This window comes from Bombina bombina, chromosome 7 (genome assembly GCF_027579735.1).
Source record: "Bombina bombina isolate aBomBom1 chromosome 7, aBomBom1.pri, whole genome shotgun sequence".
Lineage (NCBI taxonomy): Eukaryota > Metazoa > Chordata > Amphibia > Anura > Bombinatoridae > Bombina > Bombina bombina.
The window spans coordinates 47,068,947-47,092,207 of record NC_069505.1 but is presented as its reverse complement, the minus strand read 5'-3'; the positions used below and the strand labels follow the sequence as shown (position 1 = coordinate 47,092,207).

The 23,261-nt window shown below is 38.2% G+C and overlaps 1 protein-coding gene across 1 annotated transcript in view; it reads left to right on the top strand.

The window, feature by feature from the left end:
* The window catches only part of PLCB3 (phospholipase C beta 3), a gene marked incomplete in the record, with an annotated part of 460,897 nt that overhangs the window by 166,218 nt on the left and 271,418 nt on the right, over positions 1–23,261 (top strand). The window contains 1 exon segment of the mRNA XM_053720071.1: positions 22,044–22,112. Within this exon segment, the coding sequence (XP_053576046.1) occupies positions 22,044–22,112 (69 nt within the window).

Here is a 23,261-nt window from a genome sequence, read left to right as displayed (position 1 = left end):
TTTATATTTATTTTACAGGCAACTTTGTATTTATTTTAACTAGGTACAATAGCTATTAAATAGTTATTTACTATTTAATAGCTACCTAGTTAAAATAATTACAAAGTTACCTGTAAAATAAATCCTAACCTAAGTTACAATTAAACCTAACACTACACTATCAATAAATTAATTAAATAAATTGCCTACAATTACAAACAATTAAATAAACTAAACTAAATTACAAAAACAAACAAACACTAAATTACAAAAAATTAAAAAAGATTACAAGAATATTAGGCTAATTACACCTACTCTAAGCCCCCTAATAAAATAAAAAAGCCCCCCAAAATAATAAAGGTCCCTACCCTATTCTAAATTAAAAAGTAAACCGCTCTTTTACCAGCCCTTAAAAGGGCTTTTTGCGGGGCATGCCCCAAAGTAATCAGCTCTTTTGCCTGTAAAAAAAAAAATACAACCCCCCCAACATTAAAACCCACCACCCACATACCCCTACTCTAACCCAAACCCCCCTTAAATAAACCTATCACTACCCCCCTGAAGATCTCCCTACCTTGAGTCGTGTTCACCCAGCTGGGCCGAAGTCTTCATCCGATGTGGCAGAAGAGGACATCCAGACCGGCAGAAGTCTTCATCCTATCCGGGCAGAAGAGGACATCCGGACCGGCAGACATCATCATCCAAGCAGCATAGTGTAGTGTTAGGTTTAATTGTAACTTAGGTTAGGATTTATTTTACAGGTAATTTTGTAATTATTTTAACTAGGTAGCTATTAAATAGTTAATAACTATTTAATAGCTATTGTACCAAGTTAAAATAAATACAAAGTTGCCTGTAAAATAAATATAAATCCTAAAATAGCTACAATGTAATTATTCGTTATATTGTAGCTATATTAGGGTTTATTTTACAGGTAAGTATTTAGTTTTAAATAGGAATACTTTAGTTAATAAGATTTAATTTATTTTGTTAGATTAAAATTATATTTAACTTAGGGGGGTGTTAGGGTTAGACTTAGCTTTAGGGGTTAATACATTTATTAGAGTAGCGACGAGGTCAGGTCAGCAGATTAGGGGTTAATAAGTGTAGTTAGGTAGCGGCGACGTTGGGGGGGCAGATTAGGGGTTAATAAATATTATGTAGTTGTTGGCGATGTTGAGGGCAGCAAATTAGGGGTTCATAGGGATAAGGTAGGTGGCGGTGGTGTGCGGTCAACAGATTAGGGGTTAAAAAAATCTATTATAGTGGCGGCGATGTGGGGGGACCTCGGTTTAGGGGTACATAGGTAGTTTATGGGTGTTAGTGTACTTTAGAGCACAGTAGTTAAGAGCTTTATAAACCGGCGTTAGCCCATAAAGCTCTTAACTACTGACTTTTTTTGTGGCTGGAGTTTTGTCGGTAGAGGGTCTACTGCTCACTTCAGCCAAGACTCTAAATACCGGCGTTAGGAAGATCCCATGGAAAACATAGGATACGCAATTGACATAAGGGGATCTGTGGTATGGAAAAGTTGCGGCTTGAAAGTGAGCGTTAGACCCTTTCCTGCCTGACTCTAAATACCAGCGGGCGGCCAAAAGCAGCGTTAGGACCCCTTAACGCTGCTTTTGACGGCTAATGCAGAACTCTAAATCTAGGCGTAAGTCAGAGAAACCTTTATGAATAAGCACTAAACGTTAAATTTCCATACCTTCAAATTCAGGGATTTGAGATCCTGATGGAAAAACGGCCCTTGAGACAGAAGGTCTGGCCTTAACGGAAGTGGCCAAGGTTGGCAACTGGACATCCGGACAAGATCTGCATACCAAAACCTGTGAGGCCAACACATGCGATTGTTCCATTATGATCTTGGAGATCACCCTTGGAAGGATAACTAGAGGTGGAAAAATGTAAGCAGGTTGGTAAAACCAAGGCACTGCTGACGCATCCACCATCTCCGCCTGAGGATCCTTGGACTTGAAAAGGTACCTGGGAAGCTTCTTGTTTAGATGGGATGTCATCAGATCTATTTCGGGAAGACCCCGCATCTGTACAATCTGATAAAATACATCTGGATGGAGAGACCACTCCCCTGGATGTAAGAACTGGCAGCTGAGATAATCCGCTTCCCAATTGTCTACACCTGGGATATGTATCACAAAAATTAGACAGGAATTGGATTCCACCCAAGACAGTATCCGAGATACTTCTTTCATCGCTAAAGGACTGCGAGTCCCCCCCTTGATGATTGACATATGCCACAGTTGTGATATTGTCTGTCTGAAAACAAATGAATAATTCTCTCTTTAATAGCGGCCAATCCTGAAGAGCCCTGAAAATAGCACGGAGTTCAAAAATATTGATTGGTAACCTCGCCTCTTGAGGATTCCAAACTCCTTGTGCTGTCAGAGACCCCCAGACAACTCCCCAACCTGTGAGACTTGCATCTGTTGAACTCACAGTCCAGGCAGGACGAACAAAAGAGGCCCCTTGAATAATCCAATGATGGACTAACCAGCAGGACAGAGAGAGTTGAATGTTGGGATTTAAGTATATCAACTGTGATATCCGAGTATAATCCCTGCACCATTGATTCAGCATGCAAAGCTGCAGAGGTCTCATATGAAAATGAGCAAAGGGGATTGCATCCGATGCTGCAGTCATGAGACCTAAACTTTCCATGCACATAGCCAATGAAGGGAAAGATCGAGACTGAAGGTTTCGACAGGCAGAAACCAATTTTATTTGTCTCTTGTCTGTTAAGGACAGAGTCATGGACACTGAATCTATCTGGAAACCTAAAAATGTGACCCTTGTCTGAGGAATCAAGGAACTCTTTGGTAAATTGATTCTCCAACCATGTCAACACAAGTTGATTTGTGTGAGATTCTGCTAAATGTAAAGATTGAGCCAGTACCAAGTTATCGTCCAAATAAGGAAACACTGCAATACCCTGCTCTCTGATTACAGGTAGAAGGGCACCGAAAACCTTTGAAAAGATCCTTGGAGCTGTTGCTAGGCCAAATGGAAGAGCAACAAACTGGTAATGCTTGTCCAGAAAAGAGAATCTCAGAAACCGATAGTGGTCTGGATGAATCGGAATGTGAAGATATGCATCCTGTAAGTCTATCGTGGACATATAATGACCTTGCTGAACAAAAGGCAGAATAGTAAGTTGGAACTCTTACAAAATGATTTAAAAACTTCAGATCCAGAACTGGTCTGAATGAATTTTCCTTCTTCGGGACAATGAATAGATTTGAATAAAAACCCTGACCCTGTTCCAGAAATGGAACTGGTACAATCACTCCTGAAAGCTCTAGATCCAAAACACACTTGAGAAAAGCCTGAGCTTTCACAGGATTTGTTGGAACGTGACAGAGGAAAAATCTTCTCACAGGAGGTCTTATTCTGAAACCTATTAGATACCCCTGGGAGACAATATTCTGAATCCAATGATTCCGAATGGAACCTGCCCAAGTGTCTTGAAATAATGTCAATCTGCCCCCACCAGCAGAACTGGATCGAGGGCCACACCTTCATGCAGTCCTGGGGGCTGGCTTTGGTTTCTTGTAAGGCTTGGATTTATTCCAACTCAAGGATGGCTTCCAATTGGAGCCAGAGTCTTTAGGGGAAGGAATGGGTTTCTGTTCTCTATTCTGACGAAAGGAACAAGACCGATTAGAAGCTTTAGATTTGCCTTTAGACTTTTTATCTTGAGGCAAAAAACTCCCTTCCCCCCAGTAATACTGTAAATAATTGAATCCAACTGGGAACCAAACAAATTATTGCAAATTATTACCCTGGAATGAAAGAGATAGTAACCTAGATTTAGATATCATGTCAGCATTCCATGATTTGAGACATAAAGCTCTTCTAGCTAAAATTGCCAAATACATAGATTTAACATCAATCTTGATGATATCAAAAATAGCATCACAGATAAAATGATTAGCATGTTGAAGTAAACGAGCAATACTATGCAAATCAGAGTCTTTTTCTCGTCCTGCTAAGCTTTCCAACCAAAAAGTTGATGCAGCCGCAACAGCAGCCATAGAAATGGCAGGTCTAAGCATATAGCCAGAATACAAATAAGCTCTCCTTAGATAAGATTAAATCTTCCTATCTAAAGGATCCTTAAAAGAGGTACTGTCCTCCATAGGAATAGTAGTACGTTTAGCAAGAGTAGAAATAGCCCCATCAACCTTAGGGACTTTTTCCCCAAAACTCTAAATTAACCACTGGCAAAGGATACAACTTTTTAGACCTTGAAGAAGGAACAAAAGAAGTACCAGGCTTAGACCATTCCTTAGCAATCACATCAGAAATAGCATCAGGAACAGGAAAAACCTCAGGAGTAGTCACAGGAGGTTTATAAACAGAATTTAAACGTTTACTGGATTTATTATCAAGAGGATCAGACTCCTCAATATCCAAAGTTATTAACACTTCTTTTAACAAAGAACGAATATACTCAATCTTAAAAAGATAAGATGATTTATCAGTGTCAATGTCTGAAGTAGGATCTTCTGAGTCAGAGAGATCCTCATCAGAGGAGGATATATCAGTATGTTGTTGGTCATTATAAATTTCATCAGTAATATGAGAAGTTTTAAAAGACCTTTTACGTTTATTTGAAGGCGGAATAGCAGCTATAGCCTTCTGTATCGCATCAACAATGTAATTTTTCATATCAACAGGGATATCATTTACTTTAGATGTTGAAGGAACAACAGATACTGTACTAGCACTAAAAGAAACCTTTTCTGCGTTCAAAAGCTTATCATGGCAACTGTTACATACTACAGTTGGAGATATAATCTCCACTATCTTACAACAGATACACTTAGCTTTGGTAGAACTGTGTTCAGACAACATGGTTCCTACAGCGACTTCTGAGACAGGATCAGATTGAGACATCTTGTAAAATGTAAAAAAGAAAAATAACTTTAAACAAAAATATCTTATTTCCACATATAGCAGTTTCAGGAATGGGAAAAAATGCTTAAAATTGACAAAAAAGCAAATAGCATAGCCCTCTAAGCATAAAGAAGGCAAGGAGCATATTGGAAGTGGGGTAAAATATAAATAAAGTTGAGAATCTTTTTGGCGCCAACAAACATCCGGAAATGACGCAACTTGCGTCATAACAAACGCAATTTCACGCCAAACAACCTTGCTTCAACAAAGACGCAGGAAATGACGAACTTGCGTCATAACAGACGAACATTCACGCCAAAAAAATTCTCACGCCAAGAATGGCACAATAAATAACAGCATTTTGCGCCCTCGCGAGTCTAATATGCCTGCAAGTTTCTAAGAAAAAACAAGTCAAATTGAAAAAAAGACTATACCCCAGGTAAGACAAACTTCCTAAACATGATTCCCATAACGAAACTACTGGACTGCAAAGGGAAATACACATAGACCTGACTCATGGCAAATATAAGTAAAATACATATATTTAAAACTTTATATTAATACATAAAGCGACAAACCATAGCTGAGTGTGTCTTAAGTAATGAAAACATACTTACCGAAAGACACCCATCCACATAAAGCAGATTGCCAAACCAGTACTGAAAGCTATCAGCAGAGCTAATGGTATATAAGAGTATACCGTCGATCTGAAAAGGGAGGTAGGAGATGAATCCCTACGAACGATAACAGAGAACCCTTGAAAAGATTTCCCGCGATGGACACCATAAAATCAATAGTCGATACTCTCTTAACATTCACTGTACTCTGAGAGGGAACGGGCTTCAAAATGCTTAGAAGCGCATATCAACGCAGAAATCTTTGCAGAAACTTACTTCACCACCTCCATAGGAGGCAAAGTTTGTAAAATGGAATTGTGGGTGTGGTGAGGGGTGTATTTATAGGCATTTTGAGGTTTGGGAAGCTTTGCCCCTCCTGGTAGGATTGTATATCCCATTTTGGGTTTCATATCCATTTAAGTTTCCATGGCAATATAGAACTTTATAGGGGGGTGTTACATCATGTAACAATGTACCATTGTACCAAGCACCATAGCAGTGCAGAAAATGGCATCTGCAGTCCCCTAGAGAACTGAATGTGATGCTATTTGTGCTCTCAGGAATTTAGCTACATTTAGAAAAAAAAGGAAACTTTACTCTGCATAACCCAAATTCTGTGCACAGCCTCTAAACCACAAATGGATAGCACGATTCATCACAATTGTTTAAAAAAAATAATTGGGATAGAACAGACCTAAATGTAAGCATACTACGCATTTCACAGCACTAAAAGTGAAACGCGTCAAGCCCTCATACCATGTTGCATTTGTGGCAAAAGTTTTGAGACTGTGTGCCCAAGTTTGCAATAATCTACTAAAAGACAGTAAAGGCCGTATAGTACTAGAGGCAGGGGACCAGGGGCTATTCTGCATACTGCGTGGAGCAAACATTTTTTGTGTGACAACTTGGATAAGTGTGTTAAAATGTATCCGCACTGTCCTGTTGGGCACACTGTCAACATTTTGATTGAGAAAGGACCATTTTATAAAACTTACTGTAATTTTATTCTTTCCACTTTAATAAATCTGCCACAGCTTGAATAACCTGGGTGCCAGTGGGTACTGGCTCCTAAAAAAATTGTTCCTGTTACCCAGGAAAATGCCTTGCCTTTCATAGTTCAGGCACTTCAGGGCATGGCAGTGTAGACCCATCGTTTAGACTGGAATGATTGCATGAGAAGTATTAGCGCCCCATTTATTAAGGCATCAACTTATCTTCCATTAAATCCAATGTACCTGCCATTGCATGCGTATTGTAGAGGGGCCCTTAACAGTCAACGTTATTATTAAAATAGTCAAATCTTATCATTTCAAATTTGATGCTAAGCTGTGAATAAATAATTGACGCCTATAAGTACCTGTACGGTTGTAAAACAGACCCCAAGAGCCACAAGAGTGACCTGTGGCAGAAAATGCGTCAGCACCCAGGGCTCATATACAAAGGACAGGGAGCAGTGCAAGAAATGTTTTAATGATATTAATCAGATAACCAAAGTAAATGTCACATATCTCCTCAAATACTATCAATAGGCGCTGCAGAGTTTAATTAATGAATACATTGAGAGTGTTACAGAAGGCGGTGATAGGAACAGCATTGTGGGTAAATATTTTTTTTTATAAAGATCGCTGAATCTGTTTTCATCAAATACAGTTAGCGCTGTAATAGATCTCTTACAGGACCATTAAGTACAGTTAGGAGTGTAATAGATCTGTTGCAGGACCATTAAGTACAGTTTGGAGTGTAATAGATCTGTTACAGGACCATTAAGTACAGTTAGTGCTGTAATAGATCTGTTATAGGACCATTAAGTACAGTTAGCGCTGTAATAGATCTGTTACAGGACCATTAAGTACAGTTAGCACTGTAATAGATCTGTTACAGGACCATTAAGTACAGTTAGAGCTGTAATAGATCTGTTACAGGAACATTAAGTACAGTTAGCGCGTGGCTGACTTCCGGCTGGAGGCGGAGCCGACAGGTAGTTGCAGGTAGCGGCTGCTGCTTTGAGTCTCTACGTGAGGTACTGCTACATCCCCAGCCTATGCTGTCTCCCTTGGCCGGATTACTGGATCTGGCTCGGGTAATGGGATCATGGATCCTGCATAGGAAGTCTGGCTAAACAGCCTATATGTGCATGGTGGCTGCTGCACGTAATTTCTACAGTTGCTCTGACATTTACCTATTTTGGCCATTATCAAGGGTACCTGGTTACCTGGCTTTTTGTGGAGCGGTATGCATCGGAGCCTATTCAGCAAGGAACTTGCAACATTTGTATATCTGACCATCTGTGACTGCTAACTACAGTTGTAATTAAAGGGCATAGCAGTTCTTCAATTTATCTGGCTTTTGCTGGACAGAGTAATATGGGGCATCACTGATCGAGATTTTGGAGCCCGGTCACGCCTTGTTGAACGCCGAGGAGATTCGCACGGGGGGAGGCGCCCTAGCAGGTGTGTTGTGTTGAGACTCACCGGCAACTTTCTAATTGAAGTGCGCCTTCTCCTTAGTCCAGCACGAAGTGCCGTGGGACGGCACTGGCCGAGATCCCGGAGCCTGTTCAGTTTCCTTGAACGCCGAAGAGTCCCGCATAGTGGGAGGCGCCCCCGCTGGCGTGCTGAGCTGGGATATCCTGGCATCTCTTTGTTTGAAGTGCGGCTTTTTCCTTGGCTCTGTACGGAGGAGTGTGTTTAATAGGCTGCTTCTGAGAAATCAGGGCTAGTCACCGCAACCTTGCCGGGGTTGAATTGCTTGCTTACGATCCTAGAAGTGCGACAAGAACCAGTGAGCTAAGTGGGGCTGGAGTGAAGCGAACCATCAGTAAGGTACGACGTGAACTATCCTATTATGCCCCAGGGGTTAATAAGTACCATCATATAAGCCCCTGGTGGATTAGGTGAAGACGGCACTGAAACTAACTGGTTACTAAAGAGAATATGTGCACGAGGGAGGTATTTAGATTAATATCTTCGCACAGCTTGTACATAAACTCTGCCTGGCGTGATTTGCATGGAAATAGACTGCAAATTATGTTTGTAGGACTTTTTGATTTCTGCTCATAAGTGTCTGATCAGCAGCTGGGGTATAAAGCACTATAAAATACAATTACTCGGTCATATATAAGATAAATATAAGGTGCCTTGGAGTTGGGCTATTGAAATAGACATGTAATATTTCTATGATGGTCCCATGAGGAGGGTTGTATTTTGTGAGTCCTACTTACTTAGTCGTAGAACAATAGAAGGGATATGCTCTGTTTCTTTATATACATCAGCATTTCTGTGCTTTTTTTAACTGCTATGCTACAAAGTACTGTATGAAACATGTCTCAATAATGATGCAATAATCTTGCTTAAAACTTATATTACTGTGTTGGTTTTGAAGGCTGTCTCCTTGAAGGTGTATACCCTCCTAAATTTCACTTTGTATAGTTTGTATAGAATTCAAGTATTGTTCTAGAGTGACTTGCAGAAAAGGATAGAGAATTTTAAGTACTTAAACATCAAGTACATATGCAATTGTTATACATTGTGGTCATATACTAAGTGATGCTGTTTAATCTATCCACTACAAGTTTAGTAGTTAATACATGTATACACACAGCTGAGGTGTATTGCTATCCACTGCTGCATAGTAGCTACTGCTCTTAGGATAGCATAGCGAAGGGTTCATACTATTTCTGGTTAACAGACCCTAAGTGTAAAGATCTGCTAGAAGGGAAACTTTTTTTTTTTTATAAGTTGTTTTCACTAGAGAAATAAGTCGACACTTGGAGTTAAAATCACTCACTGGTAGAGGATTTTATCTGCCTGTGATTCCGTTGAATGAGGTTTGCACAAACACTAGAACTTTTGACACTATAAATTATAAGATTTTGATGGGGCATATAATTGAACACTAACAAAATCTATGTAGAGTATATTCTAAAGGCCTCAGCGCACTCAAAGATTTCTTGAGACAACCACGAATAATTATTAGGAAAACAGCATAGGTTAAATAGACACAAATATTAGAACATAAGTGTTAGGTGAAGTATAGCATTGTAATTTGGATCTCCGGTTTATATAAATAGAATTTGCACAATAAGATTTTTGCACAAATATTAGAAATATATAAAGGTTATAGTTAATACAAACACTAGATACATAAGCATTCTGATCTAGCCCTGCCCCTTTGTGTTATAGGGAGGGGTTGTAGCGAAGACTATGCAGAGTGGGAAGTGAAGGTTATATCCGAGTTAAACGACACTAAATTAGATTCTGAGATCTGTGGAGCCCTGTTCATTTTAGGGTCCTTGCCTGCTTGCCCTCTCTGTTTCTCTCAGTACCATTAATAGGTCCTGGAGAGCATTTAGGTCCATGGACAGATACATGCTCAATAAGAGCTCACCATCAAACATGCCTCCTAAATCAAAAGATAAAAAAGGGGGTAGCAGGAACTTGGATTCAAGTATCGATACACCCCAAGAAAAAAGTACCACTATACGCATGAGTAATAATATGGTAGAATTTGCAGCAGAAGTAGCTAAAATTCTGACTCCTCAATTTGATCTGATTAAATATGAGATTACGAAAGAGATATCAAACCTGACGGTAGAAATCAGGCAGTTTTCTACAAGGCTAGATGAAGTGGAAAATAGAGTTTCTGATCTTGAAGATAGGTATAATGTACAGGAACCGGTAATAGATGTTCATAGTAAAACGATCGCAAGCTTACAAGCTAAGATTGAAGATCTTGAGGATCGCTCAAGACGTAACAATCTGAAAGTGATTGGTCTGCCTGAAACGCCAGAATTCCAAGATTTGATGACTTTTGTTTCAGTTACACTACCACAAGCTTTGCAAATTCCTGATCCTGCTACTCCCTTCCAGATAGAGAGGGTACACAGGATAGGGCACCGTAGAGAATACAGTGAGGGCAGCAGACCAAGACCGGTGATTTTTAAATTTATTAACTTCCAAGACAAATTGCTGTTCCTCAAACATTATAGGAAATGTAACCCTCTTGTATTAGGCCCACATAGGCTATTAATCTTTCAAGACTTTTCATCGGAAACCTTAACCAAAAGAAGAGACATGTCTTTCTTCTATGGCAGGCTTCAGAAGGAAAACTATAATCTTAAATTGATTTATCCCGCAAAATTAATTGTGATGAAAGAGGGAATGTCTCACACATTGAATAATGTTATGGAAGCTGAGACATTTTGCAGAGAAGCTGGTGTACCTTAGGGAAATGTCGGTTGGTAAACGGTACAATGGCCAATCTTAGACTGTAGAAATGGTAGATATTTTAGATTTATGTCAATTAATGTGGGTGGTTTGTGTTTTTTTTTTTTTCTTTTCTTTTCTCTCTCTGGCTCCTCTCTTCTCCTACCTCTTTCTCTACGCTTCTCTCCCCCCGCGTCCACCCAATCACCCACACCCGGAGTCTCTCACTATCTTGTTAGTACCTAATTAAATGTAATGGCTTCTAAGTTGAATTGTCTTTCTTGGAATGTAGGCGGGATTAACTCCCCAATTAAAAGAAAATCTATAATAAAATACCTAGGGAAATTTAAGCCTGATATAGTGCTACTGCAAGAACTACATCTCAGACCACTAGCAATACCTAAACTTAAATCTAAATGGGTTGGAGAGGTGGTCGTCGCCCCCTTTGACTCAAGGAAAAGAGGGGTTGCTATACTTTTGAATAAAAACTTGGAGTATCAGATACTAAAAACGGAGATAGACGTGGAAGGTCGGTTTTTAATTCTGGAAATTTATATTAATAAGGTTAAATATATATTTTGTAATATTTATGGCCCTGATCAAGTCGATCAAGACTTCTGGACTGCTTTAACTGTTAAATTACATAGTTACATAGGACAAAATCTAATTATTGCTGGAGATTTGAATCTATTAGCAAATGCTACCTTAGATAGTCTTAAAAAGAAGTCTATAAACCCTAGGGATAGGAAACTACGGATTTTACAAAAATTAAGTGCACATTTAGGTTTAGTTGATATATGGCGGGTTCAGAACCCGGATGGGCGGGCATATACGTGCATGTCCCAAGTGTATCAAACGCTGTCTAAAATTGATTATTTTTTAATTTCAGACTCATTGCTGAAGTGGAAGTGGGAAGCTAAAATTGAGGACATTATAATTTCAGACCATGCCGCCATATCGTTGACTTGTAATTCTAATATAAATAATCTGAGTAAAAATAATTACATTTATTTCCCTAAACATCTTAGTAATAATATCACTTTTCAAGGCTGGCTGCGCCAGAAGTGGGCGGAGTTTGCCAAAAACAATAGAAGCTACCTGGGGAAAGTTGAAGTATATTGGGAGGCAGCTAAAGCCGTTCTACGGGGGGAGATTAAAAACTATATGGCACACTGGAAGAGGAAATGTGGGCATATAGGCAGACAACTAGCCAATCAGGTTAAAAACGCCTACTGCGCCTATATAGAGAATCCAGTAAAACATCACTGTATATGAGAGCGAAGGCACTGCGAGATATTCATATTAAACAAAATAGTGCTCAAGAAGATCTTAGACTAAAGGCATTATATGGTGGACATATCGGTAGATCGGCCAAATTTCTAGCCAGGATTGCTAAATCCACCGCAAGGCAGGCTATTCCGGCGATCAAACAAGGTCAAAACAGATATACTAACCATGTAGATATAGAGAGAGTGTTTTTTGAGTTCTTTCAAGAATTATATAAAGTGGATTAGCATAATACCTCTGAGAAAATAGAATTCTGGAACAAAATTAAGATACCAAAACTTGCCCCAGAAGCTTTGAGTATCATCAATGCTGTTATCTCAGATGAGGAAATTTTACGTGCCATTAAGGAGTCCAAATTAAATAAAGCAGCTGGGCCAGATGCGCTGTCTATATAATTCTACAGAATCCTATAAACCCAAATCTTACCTATTTTGAATAACATTTTTAACTTATATTTTTCAGAGAATACTAAGTGCTCACCATACTTTGCGGCGGCCAACATCTCGTTAATCCTGAAGAAGGATAAAGATCCTGAACTACCTAGCTCATACAGGCCGATTTCAGTTTTGAATACTGATTACAAAATGTTGGCGGCCATTCTAGCTAACCGATTGAAGCCATATATTGGAGACTTGATACATGAAAACCAATCTGGATTTATGCCAGGGTGGAACCCGGTAAGAAACATGAGGAAAGTCTTAGTCCTTATAGAATCTATCTGGAATAAATATAGGACTATGGGATCTCACGTGATGCAGGATAAAGCTATACTAACGATCGACGCCGAAAAGGATTTCGACAGGATAGGATGGGACCATCTGTTTTTTTCTTAGGACAATTAGGGTTCTCTGGACATTTCAATAATTATATTAGACTAATTTATAGTTCTCCCACCTTGGCAATTATTATTACCAACATGATTTCTCAACGCTTTACTTTACAGAGAGGGACTAGACAAGGGTGTCCACTCTCCCCTTTGCTTTTTAATATTTGTTTAGAGCCTCTCGCGATACTACTTCGTCAGGAACTAGACGGTATCTTGCTGGCGGGAGACAAATTGGTCTTGCTGCTATATGCAGACGACCTACTACTATTTTTGTCTAATGTTAGGGAGTCACTCCCAATACTTCAGAATATTATCGCTCAGTTTGGAGCAATTTTGGGGTATAAGGTTAATATTCTGAAATCAGAGTTGTTATGGTTATATAGAAACCCGGCAACTACCCACCCTTTTTTGGAAGTATCCCAAATTACATACCTAGCTCTCAGACTTACCAAAAATCCAGAGGAATGGTATGGGTTAAACTATACACAATGTATGCAACAATGTATGAGGAAACTTGAGGAATGGGCCTCCTTGCCCATCTCACTATCGGCCCGAGTGACCATGATTAAAACAATTATTTTCCATACATTTTTATATATGTTTCAAAATATACCATCTATGATGCTAAGGAAAGATGTTCTTAAGTATAACAAGGCATGCTCTAGATTCCTATGGAATAAGGCCAAACCACGTATTGCCTTGCATCGATTGATGAATTCAAAGCTAACTGCTGGCTTAGCACTACCTAATATCCAGGCATATTTCCTCATTTAGCTGGGAGTCTCAATTAGTGGCACCTTTCCAATTAAAGGCGCTGATACATTATCCCCTGACGGCACTTCCCTCAAACGTATTTTATTTATCCATGTATAAAAACGTTATAGTAGCTTGGCAAAAAATATGTTCCGAATTAGATTATGCTCTGTATGTCTCCCACTATTTACCCATATGTGGTAATCCTAATTTTAGTCCTGGAATGTCAAATAAGATTTTTAAAGTTTGGGAGAGTAAAGGGCTTAAAAGCATGAGGCAAATTATGGGAACAGATGGTCACCCAATACCATTTGCCGAATTACTCGGTAAGTTTGCTCTTGCACCACGTGAATTCTATGCATACCTCCAAGTCCGGCACTTTATCCTGGAAATGTCCCAAAAATATGGTACAAATTGGTCTCTGGGCGAATTGCAAGAAAGGATAAATAGCTATTTAAATGGATGTTATTCAATCTCCCCAATATACTCACTATTAAACCAGAAAACATCTAGGCAACAGGTCAACGATATGTCAGCAAAATGGCAGAAATGGTTTCGGGATTTAAATGAACAGACTATCATTTAGAGTTTTAAAATAATTCAACAAGCATGGGTACCAACATCTTGGAGAGAATCCCATATTAAAGTTTGTCTCCAAAGTTATCTCACCCCAGAAATTCTGTCCAAATGGTATAAAACCAAGGTGTTTTGTTCCAGATGCAGGGCTGCAGATGCAGATATCTTCCATTGTTTCTGGCAATGTCCCAAAATCTTACAGTTTTGGCAAAAAAATAATTACTGGATGAAGGCAACCCTGCATTTGGATCATCAATTAGATCCAATGGAGATCTTTTTTCTGGTTAATTTTTTAGGTGTTGCGAAAAACTACAAGCTTATAAACACTATAATATTATGTGGACGTAATCTTATACTGAAGCATTGGAAAGCATCTTCAGCACCCAAGTTTGCCCATTTTAAAAATGCATTAATTACACAATATACGACGGAGCAATTTAATATGGCATATCCGTATGAAGATTATTTGCCCCTGTTTCTTAGGAAATGGGAGAATTTTATTACTTCAATGCCAATAGCTTGTCCAAAAAAATTGATCAAACCGTTCTGTAATTCTGTATATGTTCAAGTATATATCTATGCTGGTCATTTCCCTGAACATTGGGTGGACGGGAGCGAGTGAGGTGGACGGGGGGGGGGGGGGGGTTGGGGGTAGCGGGGGTTGATACACTTTTTTTTTGTTTTTTTTTTGTTTTTTTATTGTTTTATTGTTCTGTATAAATGGGTGTAGTGACAGACTATAAAAACGCTTAAACAGGCAGATGGATTATCAACCTTGATAGTTAGGCTAGGATGGATGTATACAAATGTGACTGTTATTCCTGCTATCCAGATTTTCGTAAGCAAGATGTAATATCATTATTTTGGCCATCATTGTCTAATTGTTAATCTGCATTAACATATGTCTTTTATCTATTGTCATAAATAAAGATTTAAAAAAAAAAAAAAAGTACAGTTAGCGCTGTCATAGATCTGTTACAGGACCATTAAGTACAGTTAGCGCTGTCATAGATCTGTTACAGGACCATTAAGTACAGTTAGCACTGTAATAGATCTGTTACAGGACCATTAAGTACAGTTAGCGCTGTCATAGATCTGTTACAGGACCATTAAGTACAGTTAGCGCTGTAATAGATCTGTTACAGGACCATTAAGTACAGTTAGCGCTGTAATAGATCTGTTACAGGACCATTAAGTACAGTTAGCGCTGTCATAGATCTGTTACAGGACCATTAAGTACAGTTAGCGCTGTCATAGATCTGTTACAGGACCATTAAGTACAGTTAGCGCTGTAATAGATCTGTTACAGGACCATTAAGTACAGTTAGCGCTGTCATAGATCTGTTACAGGACCATTAAGTACAGTTAGCGCTGTCATAGATCTGTTACAGGACCATTAAGTACAGTTAGCTCTCTAATAGATCTGTTACAGGACCATTAAGTACAGTTAGCGCTGTCATAGATCTTTTACAGGACCATTAAGTACAGTTAGCGCTGTAATAGATCTGTTACAGGACCATTAAGTACAGTTAGCGCTGTCATAGATCTGTTACAGGACCATTAAGTACAGTTAGCGCTGTCATAGATCTGCTACAGGACCATTAAGTACAGTTAGCGCTGTAATAGATCTGTTACAGGACCATTAAGTACAGTTAGTGCTGTAATAGATCTGTTACAGGACCATTAAGTACAGTTAGTGCTGTAATAGATCTGTTACAGGACCATTAAGTACAGTTAGCGCTGTAATAGATCTGTTACAGGACCATTAAGTACAGTTAGCGCTGTAATAGATCTGTTACAGGACCATTAAGTACAGTTAGCGCTGTAATAGATCTCTTACAGGACCATTAAGTACAGTTAGCTCTGTAATAGATCTGTTACAGGACCATTAAGTACAGTTAGCGCTGTAATAGATCTGTTACAGGACCATTAAGTACAGTTAGCGCTGTAATAGATCTGTTACAGGACCATTAAGTACAGTTAGCGCTGTAATAGATCTGTTACAGGACCATTAAGTACAGTTAGCGCTGTAATAGATCTGTTACAGGACCATTAAGTACAGTTAGCGCTGTAATAGATCTGTTACAGGACCATTAAGTACAGTTAGCGCTGTAAGAGATCTGTTACAGGACCATTAAGTACAGTTAGCGCTGTAATAGATCTGTTACAGGACCATTAAGTACAGTTAGCGCTGTAATAGATCTGTTACAGGACCATTAAGTACAGTTAGTGCTGTAATAGATCTGTTACAGGACCATTAAGTACAGTTAGCGCTGTAATAGATCTGTTACAGGACCATTAAGTACAGTTAGCGCTGTAATAGATCTGTTACAGGACCATTAAGTACAGTTAGCGCTGTAATAGATCTGTTACAGGACCATTAAGTACAGTTAGTGCTGTAATAGATCTGTTACAGGACCATTAAGTACAGTTAGAGCTGTAATAGATCTGTTACAGGACCATTAAGTACAGTTAGCGCTGTAATAGATCTGTTAAAGGATCATTAAGTACAGTTAGCTCTGTAATAGATCTGTTACAGGACCATTAAGTACAGTTAGCGCTGTAATAGATCTGTTACAGGACCATTAAGTACAGTTAGCGCTGTAATAGATCTGTTACAGGACCATTAAGTACAGTTAGCGCTGTAATAGATCTGTTACAGGACCATTAAGTACAGTTAGCGCTGTAATAGATCTGTTACAGGACCATTAAGTACAGTTAGCGCTGTAATAGATCTGTTACAGGACCATTAAGTACAGTTAGCGCTGTAATAGATCTGTTACAGGACCATTAAGTACAGTTAGCTCTGTAATAGATCTGCTACAGGACCATTAAGTACAGTTAGTACTGTAATAGATCTGTTACAGGACCATTAAGTACCGTTCGGAGTGTAATAGATCTGTTACAGGACCATTAAGTACAGTTAGCTCTCTAATAGATCTGTTACAGGACCATTAAGTACAGTTAGCTCTGTAATAGATCTGTTACAGGACCATTAAGTACAGTTAGCTCTCTAATAGATCTGTTACAGGACCATTAAGTACAGTTAGCGCTATAATAGATCTGTTACAGGACCATTAAGTACAGTTAGCTCTCTAATAGATCTGTTACAGGACCATTAAGTACAGTTAGCTCTGTAATAGATCTGTTACAGGACCATTAAGTACAGTTAGCTCTCTAATAGATCTGTTACAGGACCATTAAGTACAGTTAGCGCTGTAATAGAGCCGTAGCTTTCATGTAGCAATAAAATATGTAATTCCAATAATAATCAAATTCTAACACAACCATTATTTCTACATCTTGAAAAGTTTTAAGCTGTTGAATGTAAGCAACAGGTCTAGACAAGTATATACGCACGAGAGAGAGAGTCATTATTTGTAGGAAACTTCTCAGTTTACAGCTGTAATCTAATTTACTTTGTTTTTTTCTATCCTTTGTTGAAATTTATACCTAGGTAGGTTTAGGAGCAGCAATGTACTACTGGGAACTAGCTGCTGATTGGTGGCACATATAAGCCTCTTGTCATTGGCTCACCAGGTGTTCTTCAGCTAGCTAGTGCTTCTCTGAACTGAAGCAGAACCGTTTGCAGGGGTTGATCACAGCATCTAAACACATTAGATCATTTTATTTCTGCTGGTTAAGTCCCTGTACTCTGCAGGTTTGATTGACTCATTGAGAAGTTATGTAACAACAATGCGCCTGATTGAAATCTGAAACGTTCTGCAAATACCTCGGACATTTTGCCAAGAGCAATCTGACAATCCTGAGTTTAGCTCTGCTCTTGCGTCACATTCCAAGGGTCATTGGTCCTGTGGGCACAGTATGGTTTGTGTCTATTGTTTAAAGGGCCAATGAACTCAGATTTATAAAACAGGTGTGGTTAAACCTGTTAGCCTTAGCAGCAGTTCATACTGATTTAAAGGGACATTGGAAAAATTTAAGCTTTCCAATTAACTTCCGCTGCCATTTTCTTTAATTATTATTTTTGTGTCCCTTTAATGAAATGTTCACACTTAAAAAAACGTTGTGTTTAAAGGGACAGTATACACCAATTTTCATATAACTGTATGTAATAGACACTACTATAAAGCAGAATGTGCACAGATACTGATCTAAAAATCCAAAGGTTATCGAAAGGAAATATTATTAATTAGCTTTGCCAGTAAATTGTAAATTAACATATAACTCTTCTCATTGGATACCACAGGCGGTTACAAAATATTTCTATGCAATTGGTTGCATCTCTCACTCTAGCAGCTTCGAGGTTAAAGTGAAGGTCAATTTTGACAAATTATGGCCTGATTTTTAATAATCCTATTAAAAACAAGGGCACTTTAATCAAAATTGACATTTCAAGCGTTTTCTTCAAAAACGTACCTTTTAATCCTGAGAGTCGCTGCAGCACTTCCTCCGCCAGTCGCAAGCCCACTTCGCTGGTCCAAAATGAAGAGTCAGGCTTCATCCAATCACGGCGTTCCCTCAGGCCATGATCCCCCCAGGGGGAACGCCGTGATTGGAGGAAGCCGGAATTCGTCATTTCTGAGGTAAGCAGAGGCTTCCGACGGCCGGGGGAATCGATGGAGCAGCTTTCAGGATTGAAAGGTAAGTTTTTGAAGAAAACGCTTGAAATGTCAATTTTGATGAATTAAAGTGCCCTTGTTTTGATTAGGATTATTAAAAACCGGGCACTAATTCGTCAAAATTGACCTTCACTTTAATGTTTGCATTTTCTATAAAAAAAATAATAATCCGGATTTAACATAACATTAAATGACACTCGTTGCTACAAAGCTGTTAAATAATGTTTTGGTTTTTTTTAATTAAAAGACCTTACTGTTGTCTTGTTTAACCCCTTCCTGCTGTTAGGACGTTCCAATAACACAAAAAAGGGCAAAATAAATAAGGAAACTATTGCAAAATTGTTATACTACACAAAACTATAAATTTAATATTAAAGGGACACTAAACCTATTTTTTTTTCCTTTCATGCTTCGAATAGAACTTGCAATTTTAAGCAACTTTCTAATTTACTCCTATTAGCAATTTTTCTTCGTTCTCTTGGTATCTTTATTTGAAAAAGCAGGAATAAAAGCTTAGGAGTCGGCCCATTTTTGGATCAGCTCCCTGGATAGCGCTTGTTGATTGGTGGCTAAAAATGGGCTGTCTCGTAGGCTTACATCTCTGCTTTTTCAAATAAAGATGCCAAGAGAACAAAGAAAAATTGATAATAGGAGTAAATTAGAAAGTTGCTTTAAATTGCCGCTCTATCCAATTCATGAAAGAAAAAAAAATTGGGTTTTGTATCCCTTTAAAATCTCATATTATTTACTGCCCTTTTAACAACGAGCTCGGTGACAAGCTGGTGTCACAGATGTCTGTACTGATTGCTGAATACGATTTATAGACAATGTACCTGCCAACCAGTTCCTGCTGCACCAATATAATAACAAAAAGGCTTAAGACGCCTATCTCTAGATGGTGCCATGATATTCCCAGACATAAATCCTACTGAGTTTGTTCTGCTATTTGTAGTGAATAAAGCTTTGTCATTGGTAACAGGAATTGCTTGAAATCTAGGGTACAATAAAACTTATCGCAGACACGATCATTTGATAAAATCCCTGCCCAGCAATTTCATCAGAAAAGTATAATATTACAGTCAGAGCAGGAAATAAAATGTGATGATTGGCTAATTCTGCGGCTACAGTAAATGATAATCTTGTTCTTTATTTTCTCAGAGATCACTTTATAAATTAGACTTAGTTTATTATTATTGTTTATTTATAAAGCATCAGCATATTACGCAGGGCTGTAACACTAAAGTGATGGTAAATCCTAGTGTTTCAGAAAGGCTAGGATTTACCAGCATTACAAATAAAGGCTGAACCTTCATTCATGAGTTTAAAAAAAAAAGCCGGTGTAGACCATGAGGCCTATCTATCAAGCTCTGAATGGAGCTTCAAGGGACGTGTTTCTGGCGTGTCTTCAGACTCGACAGAAACAGCCGTTATGAAGCAGCGGTCTAAAGACTCTAATCCGGTGGACAGGAATTGTCGCAATTCAACCCGATCGAGTACGATCGGGTTGATTGACACCTCCCTGAGTCTGCAGGGGGCGGCGTTGCACCAGCAGCTCTTGTGAGCTGCTGGCGCAATGCTGAATACGGAGAGCGTGTTGCTCTCTGCATTCAGCGAGGTCTTGCGGACCTGATCCGCACTGTCGGTTCAGGTCCGCAAGACCTTTGTTAAATTGGCCTCAAAACCTTTATTTTGCCGCGGCTTCACTGCTAACCTAAGAGACTCCGGCTGCCCACAGTAAAAGTCTTTTTTTTTTAAATGAGGTGACGTCGCCATACGGCACAGATAGCAGTGAAGCCACAGCGAAATAAAGGTACCTTCTACACAAATACGAAGAAAGACAAACCTCCGGTCTGGACCTCCCTCTTAGCGGTATTCAGAATAAGGCATACAGGCAAACGAAAATATGATAAAAATATCCTTTATTCTTCCATGTTTTAAAACTCTGCACACGCACCATCTCATACAGAGACCTCTCTTTGCGAAAGCGCCAATCAGAGGCATGAAACACATCAGTTGGTCTCTGTACAAGATGGTGTGTCTGCAGAGTTTTTAAACATGAATAAAGGATATTTTGTATCTTCCGATACACGGACCAGCTAGTCAGGGACGGATTTAAAAAAAGAGAACACGGGTGAGCTTGCAACACATTTTTTGTACCGTCTACAATTTTTTTCAAAACTCGTGAATGAAGATAACCTTTATTTTTAGGGCTGGTGATTTACTGTCCTTTTAAGTATACAGTTATGGCGTACAATAATCAAAATACATAAATCATAAGGGTAGAGGGCCCTTCCCTTGTGTCACTGTAAGCTGTAAACCATCTTTACATAAAATTATCAACAAGACAGGTGGACTCGTGAGCTTACACTCTAAAGGTTTTACATGAAGAAGTTGCAGCAAAATTCTGTAGATTCTAAGTTCTTGGGATCAGAGTTTGTCTCCTTCTGTATTCCTTTGTTTAGTTTAGTCTGTTTTACGTCTCTTTTTTTCTTTTATTACTATGAATAAGTATCATTGGCTAATATTTAATAAAACCCATTGATAAATCTAATATCTCATGGAAAAATCTCGGCATGACACTGCAACCTAAAAATTGCTGAATTTGTAAAAGATTTGTACCCTCACCTTGTCACATTCATATGTTGCAAGTCAATCTCTATTATAATCAGTGGCGACGCATCTACAGTATCTCGTAACTGCTCATGTCTCAGCGCATAGAAGGAGATTAACTGTGAAGAATAAGACAATATGGAAAGGCCTTGAAAACCTTAACATAAACTAGTCCATACTAATGTATGCACAAAAAAGAACTTCAAAAAAGATCAATTGATATAATAAAAAATTGAGGCAACAGTATCAGCTTGAAATAGCAAAACGCAATCATCATTTGCTGGGGCAGTATTTATGAATTCTTCAAGATATGTATGGGCACCTAATACAACTATAAATGCTAAAGACAGTAACGTCCACTAACAAAATGCTGGAAAATAAAGGCGCAATGAATTTGGAACATAATTTCACCTTTATAATGCGGGCCTCGGGTACCTTACAAGTGTTTATGAATGTACACCCTCTGCTCATGTACCTGCGCTTTCTCTTTACAAATAAATCATTACTGTAAGAATAATTTGTTAACAAATTGTAAGATTTTGGTTATTCCTTTCAATTTTTTTTTCCTTAGCACATAAAAAAACAATTTAATCTAAAAACAGAAACTGTGCACCATATAAAAAGCCTTTATTGTTTATGGGAGTTTGGCAGAAATGTTTTGTAGCAATCTTTCTTTCTCTCTCTCCTGCAGGAAGTAGATATACTGGATATCAGTCTAATAAGAGACACTCGGACAGGAAAATATGCTAAAATGCCAAAGGTAAGATCTGCAAATCTTGTGGAATTTTTTTTTTAAATAAAGTTGGCTGAAAAAAAAATGTCAAACACAAAATCTCATAGAGACAGGTTAGTCTGGTCTTATATCAGAAATATGATTTGTTTAAAAAACGAAACCAGAGTTGACCGAGTTCACAGAAAAAAAAAGAATCTGGCTGTAATTTTTTTCCTTGTGTTAACAACTTTATACTGGAATTGACTAGTGCAGAGTTGGTTAAAAATATCTTTAAATAGTGCTTTTTTTTAACAGACTTCGTATTTTATTTTTAAATATCTTTAAATAAATTTAAATACAAACATCTATATGAAATAAATGGACAATATAGAAGGCCTTAAGAAATGTTTGATTAAAAGGGAATGTATAGGCATTATTACTGTATAAAATCATTGGATTGGGGTCCTTTTCTAAGACGCTGGTATTAGTGATCAGGTACTTTTGTGACAGAGATGAAATGGGGTCTTTACAGCATGTTATCTAATTTGCTTCATTCTCTTGGTATCCTTTGCTGCAAAGCATACCTATGTAAGAAGCAGCAACTACCGGGAGCTAGCTTCTGATTGGTGGCTGCACTTATATGTCTCATGTCATTGGCTCACCCTGTGTGCTCAGCTAGCTCCCAGGAGTGCATTGTCGCTCCTTCAACAAAGGATACCAAGAGAATGAAACACATCAAATTTGTTTGTTGTGAAGTTGTTTAAAACTATGTTTTGTCTGAATCATGAAAGAGAAATATTTTAGGTTTTATGTCCCTTTAAACATTTTATACAGGACTTGATTTAAATCAAATTGATTTAATTTATGATTTAAATGACTTTAAACCACTAGTCAATAAGACGGATTTAAATCATGGTTTTCATTTTTAAAATAACTTTTCAGATTATTTGTCCAGTTATATTTGACCATTACTGATTTGGTTATATTATTAGATATTCATAGATAAGTCATTGAAATAAATGAAATTAATGGGAGCTAAACTATGATAATAATCATTCAAATTGTATCAACTTTTCACCTGTACTTTATTGGAAGGAGAAAAATGATTACCTTAAAAATTACAATTTAAATAGCCTATTTAACTAAAACAATAACATTATATTTGATATTTAATGCTTGCCCCTTCCTCCTCACACT